The sequence below is a fragment of the Phacochoerus africanus genome, chromosome 3 (genome assembly GCF_016906955.1).
Source record: "Phacochoerus africanus isolate WHEZ1 chromosome 3, ROS_Pafr_v1, whole genome shotgun sequence".
Classification (NCBI taxonomy): Eukaryota; Metazoa; Chordata; class Mammalia; order Artiodactyla; family Suidae; genus Phacochoerus; species Phacochoerus africanus.
This window is the reverse complement of record NC_062546.1, coordinates 35144168-35169645: the sequence shown is the minus strand read 5'-3', so window position 1 is coordinate 35169645 and position 25478 is coordinate 35144168. Positions and strand designations below refer to the sequence as shown.

Here is a 25478-nt window from a genome sequence, read left to right as displayed (position 1 = left end):
ACACAAGGAATGAATATTAAGAAAGTGGCTGCTGGAGTTCCATGGTGGCCTAGCAGTTAGGGGGCCTGACATTGTCATTGCTGTGGTGTGGGTTCAATCCCTGGCCTGGGAACTTGTGGATGCTTTCTGAAAATGAAAGTGGCTGGGAATGAATGTTCTATTGAGCATCTACCCTGTGTCATGTATATTCCTCTTCTAGTCTTCAAAATGAGCTGCAAAAGCCCATTTAATGAGCAAAGGATCTGAAGATAAAGGTTATGTGTCACTAAGTAGCAGAGCTGGGAATGGAACTCAAGTCGGTGGGACTAAAGATGTGAAGAAGTTATAGGTTCCAGATGAATGCATAAATATCTTTATGAGGAAAACAAGTATGAAAAAAATACTTGTGGACTACAACTTGAAAACTTCTAGAAAAAGATTCTTTCAAAAGTGTAGTTCCATCTAAAACAGACGCTGTTACTTTAATTAGACTTCCTAATGCATGATATGGACCCAAAATGTCCAGATTCATATAAAGAAATCCAGCAAATAAAATCCTTTACTGGAGGAGTTCCCGCTGTGGTGCAATGGGTTAGTGATATAGCTTGTCTCTGTGGAGGTGCCAGTTCGATCCCCAGCCCCGAGGAGTGAGCTAAGGACCTGGCGTTGCTACAGCTTCTTTCTTTCACAGTTTCTTTTACACTTAGCACTTTTTACGGCTTGAACTGGCTCCCCAGCCTGGACAGTGGGTGGGGCTGGGAAAAAAAAAATCCTTTACTTGCAACCCCCACCCCTAACCCAAGAGCACTTAAAAAATAATTTCAAAAGTAGTTGTCAGAGATTCCCATCAAATCACTACGGCTGAAATATCCAAAAACTTACAGGAGTCGCAAGAGTTCCAAACTATAAATTTATAAAAATAATAAAACATCTATTAACACGAACAAGAGGGTCCGGATTCACTCTCAGCGATGTCTTTATCTGGGTCTTGCTCACCAGCCTCCTTTTCCTGTTGCTGTTTCTTCCAGAGTTTGGCCATGGCCAGGAGTTTGAGGTTGGGTTGGTTGGCAGCATCTTCTGGGAAGATGTAATCATAGTACTCTTCCCAGCCTGCATCAGACTGCAAAAAAAAAAAGTAAAACAGTTCAAAGATAAACCTGACATGGGCCTGAGACACCCCTAAAGCGGAGAATTTTCACTGGGAAAACCAGGGTTCAAATTCACCTTATCTTCAACTCCATCTTGCAATCTTATGTGTCGGGTTTTATAATTTTTAAAGACTTAGTATTTACCCAGTAGTGAAGCCATAAATCTGATTAGCCTGATTCCTTGCCTTCACTTCCCACTTCCAATTGGGCACTGATTCTGCTTCCTCAAGATCACTCTGGTTCCAGCTCCACCACCACCTGCTTTGCTTAGAAGAGCCTCCAAAAGACCCTCCTCCAAGTAAGCCCGTCAACTCGGCCTGCAGGGGGCCCAGCTGCATGAGAGCTCTTTGGCAGCCTACACCAGCCTTCTCTGGATTGGCTCCTACCTAAAGGCTCAGTTTCAACTCCCTCCACCCTGTCTGCCTGCTGATGCTCCAGAAATACCACATTGCACATAGTTCCTGGAATTGAGCGCCAGCCAGAGGCCTTTGCCAACACTCTCTGGTGTCCATGTCACCCCGACCCCCAACATCCCCCACCCCCACCCCGTGGACCATACACCCTGCTGTGTTTTCACAGCAGCCAGACTGCCCTGTCTCGCCCCATTCTCAGGCTGTACACGTGCCACAGAAAGTGCGGATTCAAAGTCTGTGCATTTCTGCTCGGCTGGCACGAGAGGACCAGTTCCAGGGGCTGAGTTCTTACCCCGTCATCAGCCTGGACCTTTCTTCTCTTCTTGACCTTCTCTGGCATGAGTTTGTCGACTCTCTCCTTATCCGATACTGTTCCAAATTCATCTTCAAAGCTTCGCCAAGATTCCAGCAGCATAAGTCTCTCTTCCTTTTCCTCACAGTTTCGCATGGTTTTATTAGCCTCTTCATAGATCTGTCTGCATTTAGCCAAGCTTCCTTCTTTCCCTGAAGACAATTCAAACTGTGCAAAACTGATCCATACCTTAAAAAAAATTATAGGACCAAGTTAACCATGTTGCCCAGAAAACAATGTAACAGAAAGCTAATTTCTTAACAACATCTGAACATACTAATGTGTTCATCTCTAGTCTTAAGGATATGACACACTGACTCTAAACTTTTATGTGGTAACCATGAAGCAGTCTGCTTCTATATCCAAGTAGATGTCTGAAATAAAAACACACTATTTCTTTAGGACTGATTCAAGCAAAATCAAAGATAACTACAAAACACAGGATACCTTCACATGCTGTGTCCGTTGAAGCAACCGTCGGTAAAGATTTCGTGTTCGTTCGGTTTCCTCCTGCTCAATTTCAAAATCAATGTATGATTTCCAAAGCACCTAAGAAAGAGACCTTCATGGGTCAGTCTTGCCATTTAAGAAGCAACATGCCCCGATCCAAAACATGGCCTAACTAGCATTCCACCTAGGACATCTAGGAACCTAGAACTTTCATGAATAATTAAGGAAGAAGCAGTGCATGGATACAATAAATAACACTGATATTTACAAGATGTCCAATATCTGGCCAGGAGTCTTGATTATGAGGAAAAAAGGACTTGGATTCATTTTCAGATTCTCTTTTGGAGTTTCTCAAATGCTGGACTTACCCGAGAAGAGCACAGAAACTCGCCACCCGCCCCGGCACTGTCATGATCCTGCTACATACAAGGAAGCTGGGAGAGAACAGGCCTGGACTGGCCAGTACACACTGTGCCTCCATTTGTAAGTTCTGTGATGTGTCCGAATTCACCTCAACAGGCACCCAGGAATAGCTGCCCCTGCTCAGTACAGCCTGTCAGGACACAAGGACAAGGGAGATGTGGCCTGGACGCCTGGGAATTGCAGTCTGTGGAGTGGCTGAAGCCACCTGATGGGACCAGTGATAAAGCCCTGCCCAGTGCAGTCAGTGGGGCCACATTAGTGAAAGATTCGCCAAGTGAGCTCCGTGGTTCTGAGAGATTTAAACCCATCCTCACTGCAGTTTGGCGCCACCTTGTGGCTCAGGTGTAGACCCTGGAGGATGCTTTCTGGCCCTGTGGCAGGCAGGCCAGGACTTCCCAGACAGAGGCAGCCTGGTTTACTGAGCCCAATCCAGACAAAGCTGCCCCAGAAGATTCCAGGGATGTGCAGTCGCAACCTCTACCTCCTGTGTTCTCTAGGCGGCCCAGACCACCCTGGCCCATCCCCTTCAGCCTTCTGTTTGAGAAAGGGAGGAAGACAGCCACCCACCCACCCACAAGATCCAGTTCATCCTGGTGTCGTGGCAGGGCTTTGCTGTGCTCCGGTAGAGCACTGCTTCCCCGCCTTTCTGTCTCCCAAACAGAAAAGTCCTCGAGTTCCTGCTGTGACACAGTCAGTTAAGAATCTGACCGCAGCAGCTCAGGTTGCTGAGAAGGTAAGGGTTTGGTCCCTGGCCCACAGAGTGAGTGTTGTTACAGCTGTGGTGTAGGTCACTGCTACGGCTCCTATTCAGTCCCTGGCCCAGGAACTTCCATATGCTGCGGGTGTGGCCATAAAATTAAACAAACAACGACAAAAAGGAAAGTCCTAATCTGAGTGGAAGAGACTACAGAGGTTGTTCAATGCCTTTATGCTCTGAGATGCACACATATTTAGATGGTCACCTAAGTAATGCTGGAGGAGGGTCTAAAACAAAGCCATAGTCAACTCGCGTGCCTTACCTCTGGCATGTCCAAGCGTGGCTGACTGATGGCTAACTCATAGATGGCCCGGGCTCTCTCAATATCTCCAAGGATCGTCTCTAATTCTGCAAATTTAATCCAAGAGGTACAATTTTCAGGTCCAAACTCCAGGAACTTTTCATAAAGCTTCCGGCATCTGTCAAATTCTCGAAGCTGTAGCTCCAATTCTATGTAACCTTTAAACAACTTGTTCTTCGGACACTTGCCTATGGAAGTTCCCTGGAAAAGAAGAGAACCGACCACTGTGATGCCTCAGTGGGCGTCTGACTTGAGCACAGACATTGCTGGCCTGGCCTAGAAGCTGTTCTTTGCCAAGAGCCTTGATGTGTCAACACGGAGGACCCCCGCCTTCTCCCTCCATGGTACCACACTGCTCATGCTGGCTCTCAACAGAAGCCAAAGGAAATCTTCCAATTCACTCAGTTGTCAAGTGTACAATGGCCGCTGGTGCCTGTTAACAAGAAGACAGTGTTCCAGACCTGTGTGGAAAACTATTTTGAATTTCATCAGTTTCTCAGGATCTCCTAGGGAATCTGGATGTCAGATGACAACTAAGTAAAAGAGCCACCAGACAATGAACCTTGCCTTGCTGCCCACAGCCAGGGTGAGTGGGCTCTCAGAAGGCTAACTGCATCTGAGCCTATTGAGAAATTTGTTGGCTGTTCCCATTGTGGCTCAGTGGTAATGAGCCTGACCAATATCCATGAGGATGCAGGTTTGATCCCTGGCCTTGCTCAGTGGGTTAAGGATCCGGCATTGCTGTGGCTGTGCTGTAGGCTGGCGGCTATAGCTCCAATTCGACTCCTAGCCTAGGAGCTTCCATATGCCACATGAGCAGCCCTAAAAGGAAAAAAAAAGAAAGAAAGAAATTGTTAGGAGGTAGCTGTGTTAATACACACACACACACAAAAAAAAAAAAAAAAAAATCAAAGATCTAGGGTGAGACTCAATCTCTCCAGCTGGAGGAAAGATCTGGTAGCTGTAAGTGTCCAATGCCGACAGAGTAATTTAAGCATTATTGCACAATCTTTCATCAAAGGCTGTGTGCTTTCTAACACATCTCAGGTTATAAAGGCATAGTATTTCTGTTGCCTTCATAGTAGGAATCATACATTTTATAAGCACTAAGATTTTAATTTCCTTCTCAAAGAACTTGATGCATCCTGACCCCTTCTTTACTTACCAAAGCTCTTCTGGCAAATGGTAAATTTTTCTGCCTTATTTCAAACTGTGCATATAGCAACCACATTTTGGCAAATGTGAACTAGAAAACAAAAGCACAAAAATTTGCTTAAGTAAATTTAAATTAACAAAAGGCCACAAGTGTCCCCAGAGTTTCAGAGCTAGGATGGATGTATTTTCTTGTTTATAATCTAAGGTGACACTATTTATCTGACAGAAATTACAAGCAGTAATCTACACACTTCACTGTGATGCAGGGCTCTGAACTGGCTTTGTCTGTGGGTTCCTCATGAGCTGGCAGAACACTCCCCCGCTATTCCAGAGGGTACCTCGGGCAACATCTCTGTCTCTCATGCTGGGAAAGATGGCAGAGACGACATGTCAACCATTTCCAGAACACATGTGTTCCTCATGCCTACATGTCCACTTGGGGCCAACAGACCCTTGCTGGCTGTCCCCATGCACAGTGAGAGCTCCAGGAGTTCACCTCCCTCTCTCACCCGGTCTGTTCGGCTTACCCTCCGCCCCTGCATTTCTACATTATTATCTGTGTCAGTCACTGGTCACCTAACACAGGCTGTCCATTCAACCAGGCTGCAAGCTGTTTTCAGAGGCAAAGAGCATGTCTTGTTCTTCATTACATTTTTCACAGTGCCTTGCACAGGTATTTCACTGAATGGTTTCACAAGCCACAGAGGCAGGACTTTGATGTGTCTGGAACAGAACACTAAGGGCAAACGTACCTTTTTATGAGGAATGAGTTCCAAAGAGGCTTGGTAAACCTGTCTTGTCCTCTCGGGATCCTGTATCAGGATGAGAAATTTTTACAAAAAGTTCACATCTATTACTAATACTAATTTTACTATTACTGATAAAAATGGTACACCCCAACACTGAATATGCTTCCACAAGTAGGTACTTTCAAAACCTTATTCCATTTATGATCAAAAGTGAATTAGATGTTTCTGTTGTGGCTCAGTGGAAACGAACCTGACTAGCATCCATGAGGACAAGGGTTCGATCCCTGGCTTCGATCAGTGGATGATCCGGCGTTGATGTAAGTGGTGGTATAGGTCGCAGGTGTGGCTCAGATCCTGAGTTGCTGTGGCTGTGGTGTGGGCCGGCGTCTACAGCTCTGATTTGACCCCCAGCCTGGGAACCTTCATATGCCATGGGTGTGGCCCTAAAAAGCACACACACACACAAAAAGTAAATTACATTTGGCCATCAAACTTTGATTAAAGAATTACCCATAACATAGTCTTCAAACTCTGAAAGCTTCTCTGTGGAAAGGCTTTTTGCCTGACAGCAGAAACAAAGATGTGCTATAGCCTCAGATCAAAAACAGAAAATTAATCTTTTCCCATTAACCTATACAAAACAAACTTATGAAAATTCCACTTTTCTTTTCTTTTTTTCTTTTTCTGGCTGTGCCTGTGGCATGTGAAAGTTCCTGGATCAGAGACCAAACCTGTGCCACAGCTGTGACCCAAGCTGCTTCAGTGACAACACAGAGTTCCTAAGCCACTGTGCCACAAGAGCACTCCCTTGATCTTTACTAAAAGCAAGAACATGCAATCCAGCTGTGATACTATTTATTAGAAAACCCAGGAAACTATATGTAATTAAACTAAGGGGTGGTCCATTGTTCCCTTTCAAGTTCTAAGTAATACTCTTGTTATGCCTCAAGGTTAAGAAAAATACAACGCAACTTAAAACTCTATACACCTGTGCCCACAATAGGTGTATAGAGTTTAAAACCTGGCAGAGAGAATGATTCATTATTTGGCTGAACGGAGGCTTATGAGAATCTAAAGCAAAACTCCTATTGCAAGGATTCTAAGAGTCTGCTCCCACCACACCCGCTGAGCCACAGCGCAGGGGGGAGGAGCCTGTCGGTGCAGGGGGAGGAGCCTGTCAGCTCCTGCCCAGGGCCCCCGCCGCTTCGCACCTTTGCCTCCAGCTCCTCATACAGGGCGTAGTTGACCCAAAGATAGATGTACCGCTTCCAGTGCCTCTTCTCCTGGATGGGCGGGACGTTGGCGATGGCGCGCTCATACACTTCTCGCACAGTCTCTGCTTCGGCGTCACTCTCCACCAAGCGCAAGTAATCAAACCAAGCGTCGTAGTTGTGCGGGTTAGCCTAGAAAGTTAAGGCCGGTAAACAAAACCGAAGAGCCGTGCCTGCTGGACTATGTGAGATGAAAGGTGGCACCAGACTGACTTCCTATATCTTAGCCACTTTTTTCTAGACTTCACATGCTATTTCATTAAGAAATATCATTCTTCTGTGGCTCTGGTGTAGGCTGGTGGCTACAGCTCTGATTAGATCCCTAGCCTGGGAACCTCCATATGCCACGGGGGCGGCCCTAAAAAGGACAAAAGACCAAAAGAAAAAATATATATATCTATATCTACATATATCATTATTGAGGGGGCAGATCAAGATAGAGGAACAGAAGGACGTGGAGCTCCCCTCCTCCTGCAAATATACCCACATGTGGGACAATTCTCACAGTATACTAACTGGACACGGGCAGATCTCAGATACCCCGGAATGCCAGAAAGATCTCCACGTAATCAGATAGGATGAAAAGGAAAAAAAGAAAAAAGAAGAAGGAAGCCGGACAGGACCTGTGCCCCTGGGAGTGAGCTGTGAAAGAGGAAATGGCCCACATCCTGGGAAGACCCCTCACCCGAGGGGAGATCAGCTGGGACAGAAAGGGAGCTTCAGAGGCTTGGAGGAGAGCGTAGCAGCCACTGGTGGGAGGCAGAACAGAGAGACCAGCCCAGAGGATCCCTGCTACCTCGTTGTTGTCTCTACCCCAAGACACGCGCCTCCTATGTGTAGGGGCCAGGTGATGAAAATCGGGCTTCAAAGGACAGATCCAGGGAGAGGACTGAAGCTGGCTGCGTGGAGACAGCCTGAAGGGGCTGGAGTTGGGTATGGACCACAACCCAGGCTGTACAGGGAAGCCCAGGCCCCCACAGAAGCTAAGTGCCATTGTTAAGGGGCCCCATGAAGGGAGAGGTAGGCTCACCATAGCTGCCCCTTCCTCAGCATGCACTCAGCCACAGCGGCACCTCTACAAGCTTTGGGAGCACGCGAGTGCCAGTGATTGCCCACACACAGAAGTGGAGCTGATCCCAGGGGCTGTGCACTAAGAAAGCAGGGCTAAAACCTAAGCCCTCTCCCCGAGGTTGTGCAATCCACGGATTTGTGCCACAGCTGCCAGCTCTGTAAACTCAGCGCCCGTGGGATATCTGAGTGGACAGTCATGCTCCATGGCTAGAGCGGGGCCAGCCTTGGCAGCTGTGTGTGCGTGCATGTGGAGTTGGGCTGGGGTCTGGGCTGCTTGCACGGCTCCCACGGAAGGTCCAAGGGCATGACTACTGTAGTCCCGGTACCTGATTTCAGTGGATCAGCACCTATGGATCTGCACTGGTGGGTTTGTGAACACAGCACCTGAAGGGACCCCAGGGCCAATCACCTGTATGCCCACAACTGAGGTGGGTCGAGGGTAGCGCCAAAAGGAGTGTACTTTGTAAGCTTGCACAATGGGTGACAGGCGACGCCACACACTCCCCAGTGGACGGCTCCAGTGGAGGGATACTCAGGGGCTCCTCTCCTAGTGGGAGTGCTACAGTCCCACCTACCTCACACCACAGCTCAGAAATGGAGCTGGGGGCTTCTACTCCAACACTTAGGAAGCAGACCCTGCCCCCAACAGGCCTGTGACAACCACAGAGCAAAAAAAGGAGGTCTCACTCAATATCCAGCACAGGCTGTGGTCACCACAGCACCAGCCACAACCCCTACCATGGGGATAACTGCCAGCACACACTGAAGAAAGACATAGCAGGCATCCATACTAAAAACAGCTCTTGCACCAAAAGTATTAAACCCATGCAGGCTACAGAGGAATGCACACACAGAAAAACAGCCCTCCAAACGTTATTTTTCCTAAACTCATAGAGTAAGAAAGATAAGAAAATTAAGAAGCAGAGAAACCACTCCCAGTGAAAAGATGGAGGGAATTCCCCTGAGAGAACAAACAGTGAAACAGGCCTCGTTAGTCCAACAGACACAGAGTTCATAAAGGAGATAAGGAAAAGACTGAAGGAATTAAAAAGGGCTGACAGCAGGAAGAGGGATCAAGACACAGAGGAATAAGACGTGGTGCTCGTCTTCTCCCACAAACACATAAAAAACACCCACCTACATGAAGAACAGTTCATAAAGAACATCTACTGAACACTGGCAGAATACCTTAAACCTCCCCAAAGGGCAAGAAACCCTCCACATCACTGGGCAGACCAAAAGGGGGGGAAAAAAGAGGATAAGCAATGAGATCCTTGTGTATAGCACAAGAACTATATCTAGTCACTTATGATGGAGCATGACGGAGGATAATGTGAGAAAAAGGATGGATGTATGTATATGTGACTGGGTCACTGTGCTGTACAGGAGAAAACTGACAGAACACTATAAACCAACTATAATGGAAAAAATAAAAATCATTATAAATAAGAAGAGAGAGAAAGAGAAAGGAATCAGTATGGGAGTGGCACTCATGAGAGGGAGCTATGAAAGAGGAAAGGAACCCACACCCTGGGAAGCCATCTAATTGACAAGGAGATAAGCCAAGATGGAGGGGGAACCTCATATGCTCAGAGAAAAATGCAGCAGCTGGAGTGAGGAGGGCAAAGCAGACAGTCAGTCACACAAAACACTGGTACCACCTACTGAGATGCTCGGAAGGGGCCTGGGCACTGCGACTCAGGCTCCAGAGGTCAGTTGCAGGAAGAGGACTAGGGTTGGCTGTGTGGAGACAGCCTGAGGGGCTAGACAGAGGTGTGCCAAGGGCTGGGGAGCAGAGCACCATAGCCCAGGGAACCTGGAAGGAGGTCTTGGGCCTGCAAGAGAAGCAAAGCGCCGTTGTTGGGGAGGGTGAGAGGAGAAGGGGTGGACTGACATACGAATATCATTCTCTGCACATGTGCAGACTCTCAGAGGGTAGTGCTATAGGCGGCAAGGCTCTTCCTGCATGGGCCAAATGCAACGGGGAGCCTCTTGGGTTGTCTACAGGTGGCAGGGGTAAATCACCACAGTCATCTCAGATTCCAGCGTTGGGTGTAGCCCCTGCCACTAGGGGTCTGTGAACAGCCACCACCTGTGGCCCCAGTCACCTGAGGGGTCAGTACAGAGGAGGGCACTGCAACCAAGCACCGCTCATTGTTGCTCTCAGTCCCCTGGGAACGCACACGCCCTCCTGCTGCCACTGACAAATGCTCTGGGCACCACCTACATCTTTCTGAGGGTCACTGCCATTTCCCAGGGCCCTGCAGCCAGGAGCAGCCTGTGCCAGCTTCCTGCAGGCCCTTGCCACTGTCAAGGGCCCAGCAACCAGGAACTGGCTAGTAGCCCGGCCCATTGCCTCCATCTCCCTGGAAGCACAGGGAGAACCCCATCAAGGAGATAACAACCTGCACACAATGAAGAAAGAGACAGTAAAAATCCAGACCAAAAGCAGCCCTCATGCCAATAATAAACAGTAAGCCTTCACAAAATACCCAGGGACACTCTCCCATATAAGTGGCACGCCAAGACTACAGTAGTTGTTTTCCCTAACCTCAGAGAATAAGAAAAACACAAGCAAAATGAAGAAGCTCAGGAACCAGTCCCGTTAAAATAGAATTCCCCTGAAGGTGCAAACAATGAAAGACCGCTGCAGTCTAACAGACACCGAGTTCAAAAAGGAAACGGTAAAAATACTGAAGGAATTAAGAGCAAATATGAAGGAATTAAGAGCAGATATGAAGAGTAATGCAGTTTACTTCAGAAAAGGAACTAGAAAATATAAGAAGGAGCCAAGAAAAATTATAAAATTCACTTGCAGAGATGCAAGCTGAGTTAAAGGCCCTGAAGAGCAGAATGAATAATGCAGAGGAACGAATTAGCAACCTGGAAGACAGAATAATGGAAATCACCCAATCAGGGCAGCAGACAGAAAGCCAAATGAAAAAACATGAAAGCAATATAAGAGATCTATGGGATAAAATAAAGAGGGCCAATCTATGCATGATAGGGATTCCAGAAGGAGAAGAAAAAGGGGATTAAAAATGTATCTGAGGGAGTTCCCATCGTGGTGCAGTGGAAACAAATCTGACGAGGAACCATGAGGTTCAATCTTTGACCTCGCTCATGGGTTAAGGATCCAGCATTGTTGTGAGCTGTGGTGTAGGTCACAGACACAGCTTGAATCTGGCATTGCTGTGGCCTAGGCTGTCAGCTGTAGCTGTGATTAGACCCCTAGCCTGGGCACCTCCTTACACCATGGGTGAGGCCCTAAAAAGCCAAAGACAAAAAAAAATATATGTGTGTGTGTATATTTGAGGAAATGATGGCTGAAAACTTTCCAAATTGAAAGGAAACAGATATCAAGATACAGGAAGCACAGAGGGTCCCAAACAAGTTGAACCCAAATAGGCCCACATCAAAAGATATTATAATAAAAATGGCAAAAGTTAAAGGAGAGGATTCTAAAGGCAGCAAGAAAAAAACAAAGAGCTAATTATAAGGGAACCTCCACAAGGCTATCAACTGATTTCTCTACAGAAAGACTACAGGCCAAAGAGAGTGGCAAGATATATTCAAAGTTATAAAAGGGAAAAATCTGCAACCTAGAATACTCTACCCAGCAAGAATATCATTTAAAATAGAAGTAAAGAATTTCTCCAACAAACAAAAACTGAGAGAGTACAGCAATACTAAACCCCTTCTAAAAGAAATACTGAAAGGGCTCCTCTAAATAAAAAAGACGAAATAGGATGGAGGGAAATCACAATTGGAAAGTAAACACTTAAGTAAACCAGTATACAGATCTAAAAGGGAAAAAAAACTACTGTAAAAGCAAAAGGATAAATATGAGGATGTTAAAAAGGACAAAGTCATAAAATGTGGGGAAGGAAAGTAAGAAAATCAAAACTCTTTTTTTTCTTTTTTTTTAAAGAATGTGTTCGAGCCTATATGATTACTAAGCTAAAAGCAAGCAGATATAGGAAGGGGTTAATATACCTGAAAAACAGGGCAACTACAAATCAAAACCAAACAGTACATTCACAAAAACTAAAAGAAGACGACACAAGCATAAAATAATAGGAAATCATCCAACCAAAAAAAAAAAAAAAAGAACAAAGGAAAAAACAAAGAATCAATTGGAAAACAAGGTTTAAAATGGCAATAAATACATATTTATCAATAATTATCTTAAATGTCAATGGACTGAATGCTCCAACCAAAAGACAAAGAGACTGGCAGACTGGACAAAAAAAAAAAAAAAAAAAGAGAAAGAAAAAAAGAGCCTACAATATGCTGCCTACAAGAGACTCACCTTAGGGCAAAAGACACATATAAATTGAAAATGAGGGGATGGAAAAAGATATTTCATGTGGATGGAAAAGACAGGAAAGCAGGAGTTGCAATACTCATAGCAGACAAAACAGACTTTAAAACAAAGGCCATAAAGAAAAAGAAGGACACTATTTAATGATAAAATGATCCATTCAAGAAGAGGATACTACAATCATCAATATATATGCCTCTAACATAGGAACACCCAGATACCTACAACAAATACTAACAGACATAAAAGGAAAAATTGATAGGACTACAATAACAATAGGAGACTTTAACACCCCACTCACATCAATGGACAGATCCTTTAGATAGAAAATCAATATGGCAGCAGATTTCCTAAATGACACCAAAGAAAAGTTAGACTTTTTATTTTCAAGACATCCAAAAAAATTGGAATATACATTCTCTTCAAATGCACATGGAACATTCTCAAGGACTGACCACATACTGGCACACAAAAATAACCTCAACAAATTTAAGAGTATAGAAATTATTTCAAGCATCTTCTCTGATCACAAAGGCATGAAACTAGAAATCAACCACAGGAAAAGAAATGAGAAAAAACTGAAGAGACTACAAAACATGCTACTAAAAAAAAACAATGGGTCAATGAGGAAATCAAAAGGGAAATTAAAAAAACACCTTGAGACAAACAATAATGAAAACACAACCACTCAAAATCTATGGGATGCCACAAAAGCAGTTCTTAGAGGGAAGTTCATAGCAATACAGGACTTTCTGAGAAAAGGAGAAAAGTCTCAAATCAACAACTTAACCTACCACCTAAAAGAATCAGAAAAAGAAGAACAAATAAAACCTAAAGTCAGCAGAAGGAAGGAAATCCTACAGATCAGAGAGGAAATCAATAAAACCGAGACTAAAAAAACAGGAAAAAAAATCAATAAAACCAAGAGCTGGTTCTTTGAAAGGGTAAACAAAATTGACAAACTGCTGGCCAGACTCACCAAGAACAGGAAGGAACTCAAACAAAACAAAATAATAAATGAAAAAGGAGAAATCTCTACAGATAGTGCAGAAATACAAAAAACCATAAGAGAATACTATGAACAATCATGTGCCAACAAATCTGACAACCTAGAAGAAACAGACAACTTTCTAGAGACATACAGCCCACCAAAACTGAATCAAGAAGAAAGATTACCAATTGAGCAGACCAATCACTAGAAATGAAATTGAAACCTAAAAAAAAAAACACTCCCTACAAAGTCCAGGAGCTGATGGCTTCACAGGCGAATTCTACCAAACATACAAAGAACTTATACCCATCCTTCTTAAACTTTTCCAAAAGGTTGAAGGAGGAGGAATACTTCCAAAGACATTCTATGAAGCCACCATCATCCTAATACCAAAACCAAAGATAATACCAAAGAAGAAAATTATAGGCCAATATCTTTGATGACTACTAGACACAAAAATTTTCAACAAAATTTTAGCCATCCAAATCAAACAATATATAAAAAAGATCATACACCCACGACCAAATGGGATTCATCCCAAGTTAACAAAGATGGTTCAACATACACAAATCAATCGTTATACACATTAACAACAATAAAAAACCACATGATCATCTCAATAGATGCAGAAAAAGCATTTGACAAAAATCCAACATCCATTCATGATCAAAACTCTTACCAAAGTGGGTATAGAGGGAACATAGCTTAACATAATAAAAGCCGCTTACGACAAACTCACAGCTAATATAACACTCAATGAAGAAAAGCTGAAAGCCTTCCTGCTAAAATCTGGAACAAGACAAGGATGCCCGCTCTTATCACTTTTATTCAAAGTAGTATTGGAAGTCCTAGCTACAGCAATCTGACAAACAAAAGAGATAAAAGGTATCCAAATTGGAAGAGAAGAGGTAAAACTGTCACTCTATGCAAATGACATGATACTACACATAGAAAATCCTAAGGACTCCATACAAGATCTACAAATTCAGCAAAGGAGCAGGATATAAGATTAACATTCAGAAATCGGCTGCATTTCAGTATCTAACAATGAAATATTAGAAAAGGAATAGAAAAACACATACCTTTTAAAATTGCACTCCCCAAAGTTAAACACCTAGGAATAAACCTAACCGAGGAGGTGAAAGACTTATATTCTGAGAACTATAAAACATTAATCAAGAAAATTAAAGGGGATTAAAAAAAACAAAAGATTTTCCAAGCTTCTGGATTGGAAGAATATCATTAAAATGGCCATACTACTCAAAGCAATTTACGGATTTAATGCAATCCTTATCAAATTACCCATGATAGTTTTCACAGAACTAGACAAACAATCCAAATATGTATATGGACCCCTAAAATACCCAGAATTGCCAAAGCAATCCTGAGGTGGAAAAAAACAAATAGGAGGCATAATTCTTCCAGATTTCAGACAATATCACAAAGCTACATAATTAAGACAGTGTGGTACTGGCACAGAAAAGACAAAGAGACCAATGGAACAGAATAGAGAACCCAGAAATAAATCCAGACACCAATTTGGAGTTAGTACTTGCAAACTATTGCATTTGGAGTGGATAAACAATGAGACCCCCTGGTAGAGCACAGGGAACTACATCCAATCACTTGTGATGGAATATGATGGAGGATAATGTGAGAAAAAGAATATATATATGTGTAACTAGATCACTTTGGTGTACAGCAGAAATTGACAGATCATAAATCAACTATAATAAAAAAAAAAAAATTGGAAAAAAAAAAAAAGAAAAAATTTCCCTGGCCAGAGAGCAAACCTGTGCTACAGCAGTGACCTGAGTCACAGCAGTAACAATGCTGGATCCTTAATCACTAGGCCACCAGGGTACTCCTAAAAAAATAATTAAAATTATCACTTCAAAATAAACAAGTGGAGGAGTTCCTGTCATGGCTTGGCAGTTAACAAACCCAACTAGCATCCTTGAGGAAATGGGTTTGATCCCTGGCCTCGCTCAGCCGGTTAGGGATCTGGTGTTGCTGTGAGGGTCTGGTTCATGGAGTGGGTAAAAGAGAAAGAAGCACATTTCGAACTGGTTTGTGGAAGCAGTGTCCACTGGTAGATAAGTTATTCTTGGTGAAACTGAAATGTGATCGTCCCACCTCTTGCTTCAGCACTTTGTGCAACCGCCCCCAATTCCTGCCCATTTTCCAAGCCTGCTCCAACGTCCCAGCTCCTCCAGCTTCACACTGATTGTGTAAACCTTCTAAAATCTCTATCTGTAAAAACGGATTTCTCTTTTCATAAGTGTAAATGTGACTATGCATTATGTCTAGATTTAAAATGAAAAAGCAATTATACCATGGTCACAACGGCAAAACCTGCCTTTTCAATTAACAGTGACATGTTTTGAACATATCTTGCTGACCTCATTTAACACCTGACTTAGTCCTTTGTTTGGAGATATCTTAATACATTTGACCAAGCCAAAGTTTTTTAAATACACAGCAGAAGAGCACCGGAAAACCTGACTACCTCTGAATTCAAATCAAACTAACACATTCCAGACAGAGATGAGAATGTACCATACCCACAAAGTCTTTTGTTCCAGCACTTAAGTTAAGGATAATGTATAAAAAAGGGTTTTTTAGGATTGATTTGATTCTTTGTTCAAAAATGTGCTCAGATGGATTCCAGGTTTCTCTTGCTCAAGTTCTATGCATACCATCAGCAATTAACAAAGTGCCCTCCACCACGCGAGAGGCAGAGCAAATCCAGGTCCTGTTTGCTTGCCTTTCTATCAGTCTGTTTATTCCTATTTGGAGTCGCTGCCAATTTTCTGCAGATATATGGTCAAGAGAGTGATCACTGTGGCCCTGAATTGCCCTGACCCATGTCACTGCAGTCAGGACTGGCCAGCATGTGCTCGTCACCACAGAGTGAAGCAGCTACACCAGCACTCACCTTCACTTCCTCCTCATACTGGAATCTCCGTTTGCTCACGATGATGTCTTCAATGCCCCGCCTGTCACCAAACTTCTTCTCAAAGATGGTGTAATTTTTAAAGAGTTCCTGGGCCTCTTGCTTTGAAATTCGATCCAGGGCGTACTTGTAGATGACTCGTACCCTCTCAAACTAAGAAGAGATGGGAAGGATTATCTTCTAGAACACAGTATTTCCATTCTCGTCACAACTTGGAAAGTAATTAGGACATAAGACTTAGGTATAAGACTGTAAGGCCTCAAAATGTTCAAAACACTGGAGTTCCCATCGTGGCTCAGTGGTTAACGAACCTGACTAGTATCCACGAGGACTCGAGGACTCAGTTTGATAGCTGGCCCTGCTCAATGGATTAAGGATCTGACGTTGCCATGAGCTGTGGTGTAGGTCACAGACACAACTCAGATCTGGCGTGGCTGTGGTGTAGGCTGGCAGCTACAGCTCCGATTCCACCATTAGCCTGAGAACTTCCATATGTTGCAGGTGCAGTACTAACAAGACAAAAGTCCCCCAATGCTGCCAGCTGGGTGTCATCCATGCATCTCAGGCTAAGGTGAGCCTGTTTCTCCCCACCAGGCCCCAGCCTTTCTCAGACTCCCTGCCCTGCTGAACAAAACCCACCATCGTGTACCTGCTCAGTTAGGAGTCCTTCCTAATGCCTCTTTCCTTCACTCTCCACACTCACCACTTCCACAGCCCAGCCCTTTCCACCTCCTCAACACAGCCCCTCACTTCTTCCCAGGGCTCTGTTGACCCACATCCATTTCTCCCTGGACTGTTTCAAAAGCCTCCCACTTTCACCACCCTCCTCCCAATACAATCTCGATGAATTAGCCACAGGCTCTCCTCATAGCACAAACTATATCCTTCCACTCTCCTGCTTAAAACCTGCAACACTTGCCACTAGCCCTAGGAGAGAATCAGAATTCACTACTGTAACCCAAGCAAAACTCTGCATTCAGACCCCAACCAACACCGCCCACCCACCAATCTTGTATTATTTGAGCCACTTTACAGGATTATTTTCCATTTACACTATGGGAGAAAATAACTGACTTCTCTGTGAGGCAATCTGTTTTAATTTCAAATTCTGTTCTCCGTACTGAGGGCTCTGGGCTTTTATTTCCCAGGTTCATTACCTGTAAAGCCCTTTAATCAGGATACCAAATGACTCTCAGCTTATTGATAATATTCTTTCTAGATTGACAGGCTTAATGTTCAAGTAGAGCACAGTAAAGTTAAGCCAATTAAAATACAATCTATAATCACTCGCTCCCAATCTGCAGCTTAGTCACAGATATTTTCCTTGAGAAATCATGTTTGTGTATTTTAAAAGCACTTTCTCCAAGGATAAGTGAATAAGAAAATGGAAATGAACTCAGTGTGCACAAGCAATAACCTTTTCTAGGCTGCTCTGCAACAGAATCAAGTTCCTTTACATTTACTTACTTCCTTCTGATTTTCTTCAAACTTGGCAAAGGCAACATAAAGGTGTTCATCCATGTGTTCATCCCCAAAGAATTCGACAGCTCTCTCATACACTTTCCGTGCGTGGGCAAAATAACCATGTTTTTCTTCAAAACGGGCGTACTTGATCCAGTTCTTCACATCGGGGTGCACGAGAACAAGTGGGCAGAATTAAAGAAATATGGGCAGAATGTGGCTTAAAAAACAAAACCCCAAATCCAAACCCCAACAGTCCACACTCCAGCTGGGGGGGGGTGTGTGTGTGATAAAATATGTACAGAGGCGAAGACCCCCTAACTTGTAATCACCCGAGAGGCCATGCCTTGTTCAGTTGGCCTCCTCCAGGGCTTACTCAGCATTCCAGTGCTGCTACAAACAGGAGTCTGGGGCCATGAAAAAGCTGAACACCCTGACTAGCCATGCGATCTGGAAAAGACGTTATTTATCTAAACACTGGTTTTATCATCTGTAAATGGAGGAAAATAATAGCAACCAATGTCATTCAATGACTGCCACCTTTAAATGAGGAAAATGTGTGTAAAGCTCTTAGTAATTCTAGCCCAAAAGAATGTGCTCAATAAATGGCACCTGGAGTTCCCATTGTGGCTCAGTGGTTATCAAACCCAACTAGTGTCCATGAGGACGCAGGTTCAATCCCTGGCACCGCTCAGTGGGTTAAGGATCCTTCGTTGCCATGAGCTGTGGTGTAGGTGGCAGATGCGGCTCAGATCCCATGTTGCCATTGCTGTGGCTGTGGTGTAGGCTGGCAGCTACAGCTCTGATTTGACCCCTAGCGTGGGAACCTACATATGCCGCAGGTGTGGCCCTCAAAAGACAAAATGAATAAACAAACAAATAAATGGCACCTGTTGTAGCACTGGCTCAGTAACATTCATATTTGAATTAATGACTACGGAAAAAAAAAAAGGGCACAAAAAGAAAACTGCTGACCAGAACCAACAGAGAGAGTTCAGAAATACCATTTTACTTCCTAGTAGGATGTATCTATTGTTAATCTACTTCTCTTGAAGAAATCATTAACTTCCAAAGCAGTAATACATTTAGAGGGCAACAATATAAAGAGCACAGGCCCTGAAGCTGCTACTGGATTCAAACCCCAGCTCCATCACTACGCAAAAGACCCTGGTCAGTCTGCTGAACCTCTCGTGCCTCGGTTTCCTCATGTGCAGCATGAAGCGGTTCCTGCATCGCAGAGCTGTCATGGGGATTAAATGACAATACCCATAAAGTGCTTAGAAAATTGACAGAACACTGTAAACCAACTATAATGGAAAAAATAAAAATCATTTAAAAAAAAGTGCTTAGAATAATGCATGGCACATAGCAAGCACTATATAATGCTTTCATTGAACTAATGACACCAAAATGAGTAGTCACAATGAAGATCTGAAAATTGCATAATAAGTTGAGCCTTGTTTTTTGCAGTAGTTGTATTCTTTGAAGTCACTCTGACAGCTAGTGAATACCCAATCACTGGTCCTGGGGGAAATGTATAAATACCGTATCTCACAAAGGTTGTGATCTTATATCCTATAAACAACTACTGTTGGTAGATTCTCTTCTATTTTATAAAAGGGAAAACAAGGCTCAGAAGTGTTAAATGACTTGCCTCAGGCCACCCACTAAGTGGTGCCAGAAAGAGGATTCAGCCCTGTCCAGCTGGCCCCAGTGCCCGAGCGCCTGGCTCTACCTTGCATGGCCCTTTCTGTCCCCTGCCCTGGTCACCTCTGCAGGTGAGCAGACCCAAGAAGGCAGATGATCATCTTGCTTGTCCTCAACAGGGACCATGTGCCTTGGGTGATTCAAACTTTTCATTACACTGAGATTGTCTACGAATAACTGCTGAAATACCATGAATACTGATTCGGGGATTACAAATAAATTTTAGCAAGAGAATCCACAGCTGAGAGAACAGTGAACAACGAGAACCAACTCCTTCAACTGATGGTGCTTTCCTGTGTTACCATCTACTCTTCACAGTCAGCCAACACAGGAACTCACAGTCCCCTTTTCAAGATGAGGACACAGGAGTTCCCATCGTGGCTCAGTGGAAAGGAATCTGACTAGCATCCATGAAGACACATGTTCGATCGCTGGTCTCGATCAGTGGGTTAAGGATCTGGTGGTGCCACGAGGTATGGCATAGGTCATAGACGTGGCTTCGATCTGGCGTTGCTGTGGCTGTGGTGCAGGCCAACGGCTACAGCTCCGATTCGACCCCTAGCCTGGGAACCTCCATATGCCATGGGTGCGGCCCTAAAAAGACATAAAAACAAAAAACAAAAAACAAATTCAAGATGAGGACACTAAGGCTCAGTGGCATTAGCCGACTCACTGAGGTCACACAGTCAGTCAATGTGAAGTCCTGAATAGACTAGAGGGACAGTGCTAATGACCAACATATACCAAGAACAAACGAGGACTGGCTGCAGCGGCCAGGTCCTTAGTATGCCATCTTTCACAAGGACCACGGCCTTAAGACAAAAGGAGAAACAAACGAAAGTCTCAATGGAAAAAGATGCGACCAATCAGATCACAAGTTTTTACCTGACCCACCTATGTCCCTAAAAATACATAGGAAGCTTGAAGCAGATGTTGACATCTAGGCCAACATCAATGACCCAGTGTATCCCCACCAGGACAGCCCCAGAGGCATGGAGCACAGGGACAGTAAGGGCACAACGCAGACGTATGCAGAGGATATATCGCTCATAAATGGTGCGGGCCCGGTCCACCTCTTTGTATCTCAGCTCGAAGTTGATGTAGGAGTGCCAGGCCTGCTCCTCAGGCTGCCACTCCATCCAGCGCTCGAACACCTGCCGGGCCCCGGCAATGTTCCCCAGCATCTCCTCCATGTATGTGTACTTGTACCTTTAACAAAAGCATCCAAAGTTAGCTACCACCGTCAAAATGTCTTAGGGCAATAAATGGTCTTTGGCAATTTCTAGCTCTGACTTTATTAAAAATAAAGAAGATTTAGGGTTTTCTCTTCCCTAAGGTTAAATCAAACATGTTTCCTTATTAAAATATAAATCTGAAAAAGGATAAATCATCGGGAAAAAAGAGTATTTTTTCTCAAAAATCACTTAGTTCAACAAGAGATTTCTTACGCATAAAAGACAGCAACTGAGGGAGTTCCCATCGTGGTTCAGAGGTTTCGGGTTCAATCCCTGGCCTCGCTCAGTGGGTTAAGGATCTGGTGTTGCCATGAGCTTTGGTGGCGGTCGCAGACATGGCTCGGATCCCATGTTGTTCTGGCTGTGGCGTAGGCTGCTGGTTACAGCTCCGATTAGACCCCTAGCCTGGGAACCTCCATATGCTGCAGCTGTGGCCCTAGAAAAGACCCAAAAAAAAAAGATAGCAGCTGAAATTTAATTTTGATTACACAGCCATTATACATCGTAGTTATGACTTAAAAGACTAAAGGACACTAAGTACTGACAGGATGTTTAAAGAAAAAGTAGACTATAAAATTAAATACATACAACTATGTAAATAAAATAAATACATAGAAACATGGAACTTTGTAGCCTAAAAAGGCATTCCTTAGGTCAGAAACTCACCAGAACTGGTTGACTCGAGGCAGAGTTGTTATGGCCCGGTCCCAGATATTCCGGGCATGGTTGACCTGGCGATTCTTCATTTCCATCTCTGCATATTTCAGCCAGAGTGTGATGTTCCGATAGTCCACGTCTAAAGCACGTTCGTATATGGACCGAGCCCTTGAGAAGATTTGGAGGATGTCAAAAACAGTACATGCCACACATGTGGCAACTATTTGAAACCATCTGCCCTGCTCTGCTGTTTTGTCAGGTGTTTACCATGAGCCAGGTTCTGGGCACAAAAAGGTGAAAAGATGTGATGTTTTCAGCAACCTTAAAAAGTCCCAGAGAAAGACAGACATTCATGTAATTGCAATGCAACATGATAAAGGTTATAGTCAAGGTCTTGCACGAAGAAGTAAAGGGGAAGAAACAACAATGTCTGGTGGAAAAGGCTAAGGTGAGAACTTGGGGAAAGTTCCAGAGGCCAAGGTAGGTGGGGAGGATGCTCATTCAGATGGAGAGAAGAGCCAGGTGCCAGGGTGAGCTAGGTGAACATGACATGCACAGGGAGTGGCAAGCACAGGTGCACAGCCAGGGCAGGGGGCATGCTGGGAGAGGGCAAGACACGCTGGACAAGAGGAAGGGTCAGGTGGTGATTTTCATCATTTTGGCCAATGGTTTTCAGTGGAATAATTTTAACTAACAAAAAAATCCCAATTTATAGAAAGCAGATGAAACTGCACTTCTCTGGCTCTAGAGTGTGTGCTGGTGGCAAGACCCACCTGCAGAGTATTCCCAGTTCCCCCCAGGACTGTCCTACCATGGGGCCTCTAGGCCCCCTGAAGGAACCCCAGGTTCCAGGAACAAACTTTGAAAATTATTACCACAGGCACATGTTTTTACCCATGTGTTAACTCGTTCTAGGTTTTTGTATCCGGTAACTTATGAATCTTTATGTACACAATTACAGGCTCAGTGATCTTACCTTTGAATCTCCTTTAGACTTTCTTCCCATTGTGCATATTTTATCCAGTTACTAATTACAGTCCTGTTTTTCCTTATGTTATCTTCAAAAGTCTGGGAAGAGGGAAAAAGGGTCAAATTAAAGGGAAAATAACTAAAAATGACATCAAGTTTTGTCTATTAAATTTTGTACTAGGAAAATTATTCATTTTGTTGTTTAAGAAAATTACATCCTCAAGTCCTTAAGAAATAAAAAACCCATTAAGGAAGGTTACAGTCACAAGTGTTTCTTTAAAGTCCTACATGCAAACAAAGAAAGAAACCTTTGATATAAAGAATAATCGGCAGAATTATTCTCTTACTGCCTGAAACAACTACCTGGTACTTTAATATTCTCTACACTTGTTCCTAAGAAGAAAATGTTTTTCACTATTTAAGTCCTTTTGATAACGTCTCAGAATTTCATAGATAACTCACTGAGTTTCATAAGTGGATACAACAGGATCAGTGGTTTAAAATAATCCCACATCCGGAGTTCCCATTGTGGCTCAGCACTGAGTGAACCTGACTAGCATCCATGAGGACTCAGATTTGATCCCTGGCCTAGCTCAGTGGGTTAAGGATCTGGCATTGCCATGAACTGTGGTATAGGTCGAAAATGCAGCTTGGATCTGGTGTTGCTATGGCTGTGGAGTAGGCCAGCGGCTTCAGCTACGGTTGGATACCTAGCCTGGGAACCTCCATATACTGCAGGTGCAGCCCTAAAAAAAGCAAAAAGACCAAAAAAAAAAAAAAAAAACACATTCTAGGGTGAAGAGGTCAATTCAGATCCTCAGGTCTTCCTAGGGCTTTTTCCCAGGTTTCACTTCTTAACACAGAAGGCAGTACAGACAGAAGAAGAGAACAGAATCTCCCTAGGCTCACCCCTCCTCCAGCTGTCAGTTGTTGTGCCTGTTAAACTTCCACCCATCTTTGATCTACTAAAAAAAATCTGTCCCTGGTGGATCTAATTTCTTTACACTTAACACGCACAAGGCAAAATGCAATCACCTGGTAACCAGAAGTCATGCTATTCATGTGGCTACAAACACTAACCTTATCTTATAGTCTCTCTTAACCAGTGAGGAACTTTTCCACTTCTGACCTGTTCTTAACAATATCAACAGACTGAAAGACATCACATTGACTCACCTTCCTCTTCCTTAGTTTGTAATCATTTAACTCCTCTTCATCTGTGATCTTCTGTTGAGGGGGAGGTGGAAGAAGCTCAAGTTCTCTTTCCTTAGCTTCTCTTAGCAGTTGTTCTGCAGTTATCTGTACCTCAGCTGGGGCTTTGTTTTTCACCTTTAAGAGACATTTCTATTTTTAGTAGACCTCTTCACACAAGGTTTAAGAAACAAATACACATTTTTTAGGACGTGAACTTTATAAACATTATTACAAGATGCCCTCCTTTGCATGACATGCTCCCATTTCTCCATAAAATTAAGTTAAAAAAATACTGTTTTCTATCTTATGCATAGTATCTATCACAAAACCACAGGTAAAGCTCTCAAGATATAAGGTAGCAAAAAAAAAAATACCAAGTTTTCCCTTTCAGATTAATATAATAGTAAACTCTGAGGCTGCCTAGATAAAATTCTCACCAGAGGTTTTATCAAGATGTGTGCTATATTTAGCATTTCAACCTCTATTTACAGAATTCAACTTAAGCCCCAGGTAGAGGATAATGTCCCAGGTGGATAATTACAACTGAATTTTCATGGCACTTCAAACCAAAGACTTACTTACTCAGTAAGTTCTCATTATTAGGCTATAAGATTCCTAGATCCAACACAGTAGCCATAATCACATTTGCTGAGTTCAAAATGGGATGGCTTCTAGTGGTAAAATATAACGGGATTTCGAAAATTTAGTATGAGAAAAAGGATAAACTACCTAATTAAATTTTTTATATTCATTACATGTTGGAATGACAATATCTTGGATTGGTTAAATAGAATATATAATTAAAGTTAATGTCACCTGCAACTAGAGTTAAATTTAAAAAATTTAGTGGGGGAATGAATGTCACCTGTTTTCACTTTTTAATGTAGCTATGAGAAAACTAAAAATTACCTATGGGGCTCACATTATATTTCTATTGAACTCAGGGAGCCCAATAAAAGTTTGTGGAATTGAATTGATAATTGTTCAGTGTCATGCGAGGAATGATGATTATAATAAAATGATAGCTCATACCTAATGAACATTAAGTGCCAGATGCTGTGCTATGCACTTTATATGCGGTATCTCAGAGAATCATCATCTAAGTGGATAAAGGCTCAAGAGAGACACCTGGGCTGGAGAAACAGACTGGAGGGAGAGTATCTGTAAAGGCTTAGGACAAAGCCTCTCACATATTAAGCACTAAGTATTAGCCACCGAAGGAAAAATCAGATTTCTTCTTAAATTATGCTAACTCACAGGTCTTGTCATCTACTCTCATTCCGTCCACTCTCAGCTGGCCAACTTCTACTCTGCCTCAAGAGTCAGTTTAGGTATCACTTCTCAGCAGTCTACTCTGAGACCCCTCACACAAGCCCAGTTTGCCACGGCATGTTCCACGTGGCCTGAGCAGCATTCAAGGCTGCAATTTTACACTTGTATCTTATTTGAAAGCTGCTCCTTGCTCGCCCTCATTGGAGCTCCCCAGCGCCTAGCGCACTACCTGGCTCAGCTGGTCTGCGTGGAACGACCCCAGTCCTCCCACCGCAAAAATGCCTTCCGAGACGATGGCCACGCAAACGCGGGTGCGCCCCCATCCGCTGACCCTTCCCATCCAGCTCTCCCGCGGCCCCGCACGGGGCTGGCCGGCTCCCTGGACCACACGCCTCCCGCCCCGGGAACCGCGGAGGCCAGGCCAACCCCTTTCCCGGCCCTCCTCCCTCAAGGCTCGCGCCGCCGCCTACCTTGGCCACTTTGGGGATCCTCTGCTTCCCGGCCGCGGTGGAGGCCGCCATGGCTGCAGCGTCAGACCTCGGGCAAGCCCGGGACCCCACAAACCAACCGGGAAGGCTCGCCTACACTTCAGGGATTTCCGAAAACAATCGGGATCCCGGAACCGGAAGCGGAAGTGGCTGGG

General features: G+C 43.9%; 1 protein-coding gene across 1 annotated transcript; it reads right to left on the bottom strand.

Annotated features, from left to right (window-relative positions):
* Positions 1-875: 875 nt before the first annotated feature.
* On the bottom strand, positions 876-25472 carry CRNKL1 (crooked neck pre-mRNA splicing factor 1). The gene is made up of 14 exons (XM_047771597.1): positions 25306-25472; positions 23546-23698; positions 22377-22468; positions 21410-21568; positions 20551-20717; positions 17808-17986; positions 16323-16493; positions 6939-7130; positions 5731-5790; positions 4989-5069; positions 3785-4024; positions 2340-2441; positions 1833-2081; positions 876-1099 (listed from the first exon to the last, which is right to left on the bottom strand). Exons 1-14 carry the CDS (start codon positions 25354-25356, stop codon positions 914-916), a joined length of 2082 nt encoding a protein of 693 aa, XP_047627553.1. The 5' UTR covers positions 25357-25472; the 3' UTR covers positions 876-913.
* Positions 25473-25478: the final 6 nt, after the last annotated feature.

Excerpts from the sequence above, each read along its gene's own strand:
- CRNKL1 (XM_047771597.1), bottom strand. The coding sequence starts at position 25,356 with ATGGCGGCCTCCACCGCGGCCGGGAAGCAGAGGATCCCCAAAGTGGCC. Across the intron at positions 7,131-16,322 it reads AGTATGAGGAGGAAGTGAAG|GCTAACCCGCACAACTACGA; the intron begins GTGAGTGCTGGT and ends TTAACTTTCTAG. Across the intron at positions 2,442-3,784 it reads CACGCTTGGACATGCCAGAG|GTGCTTTGGAAATCATACAT; the intron begins GTAAGGCACGCG and ends TCTCTTTCTTAG.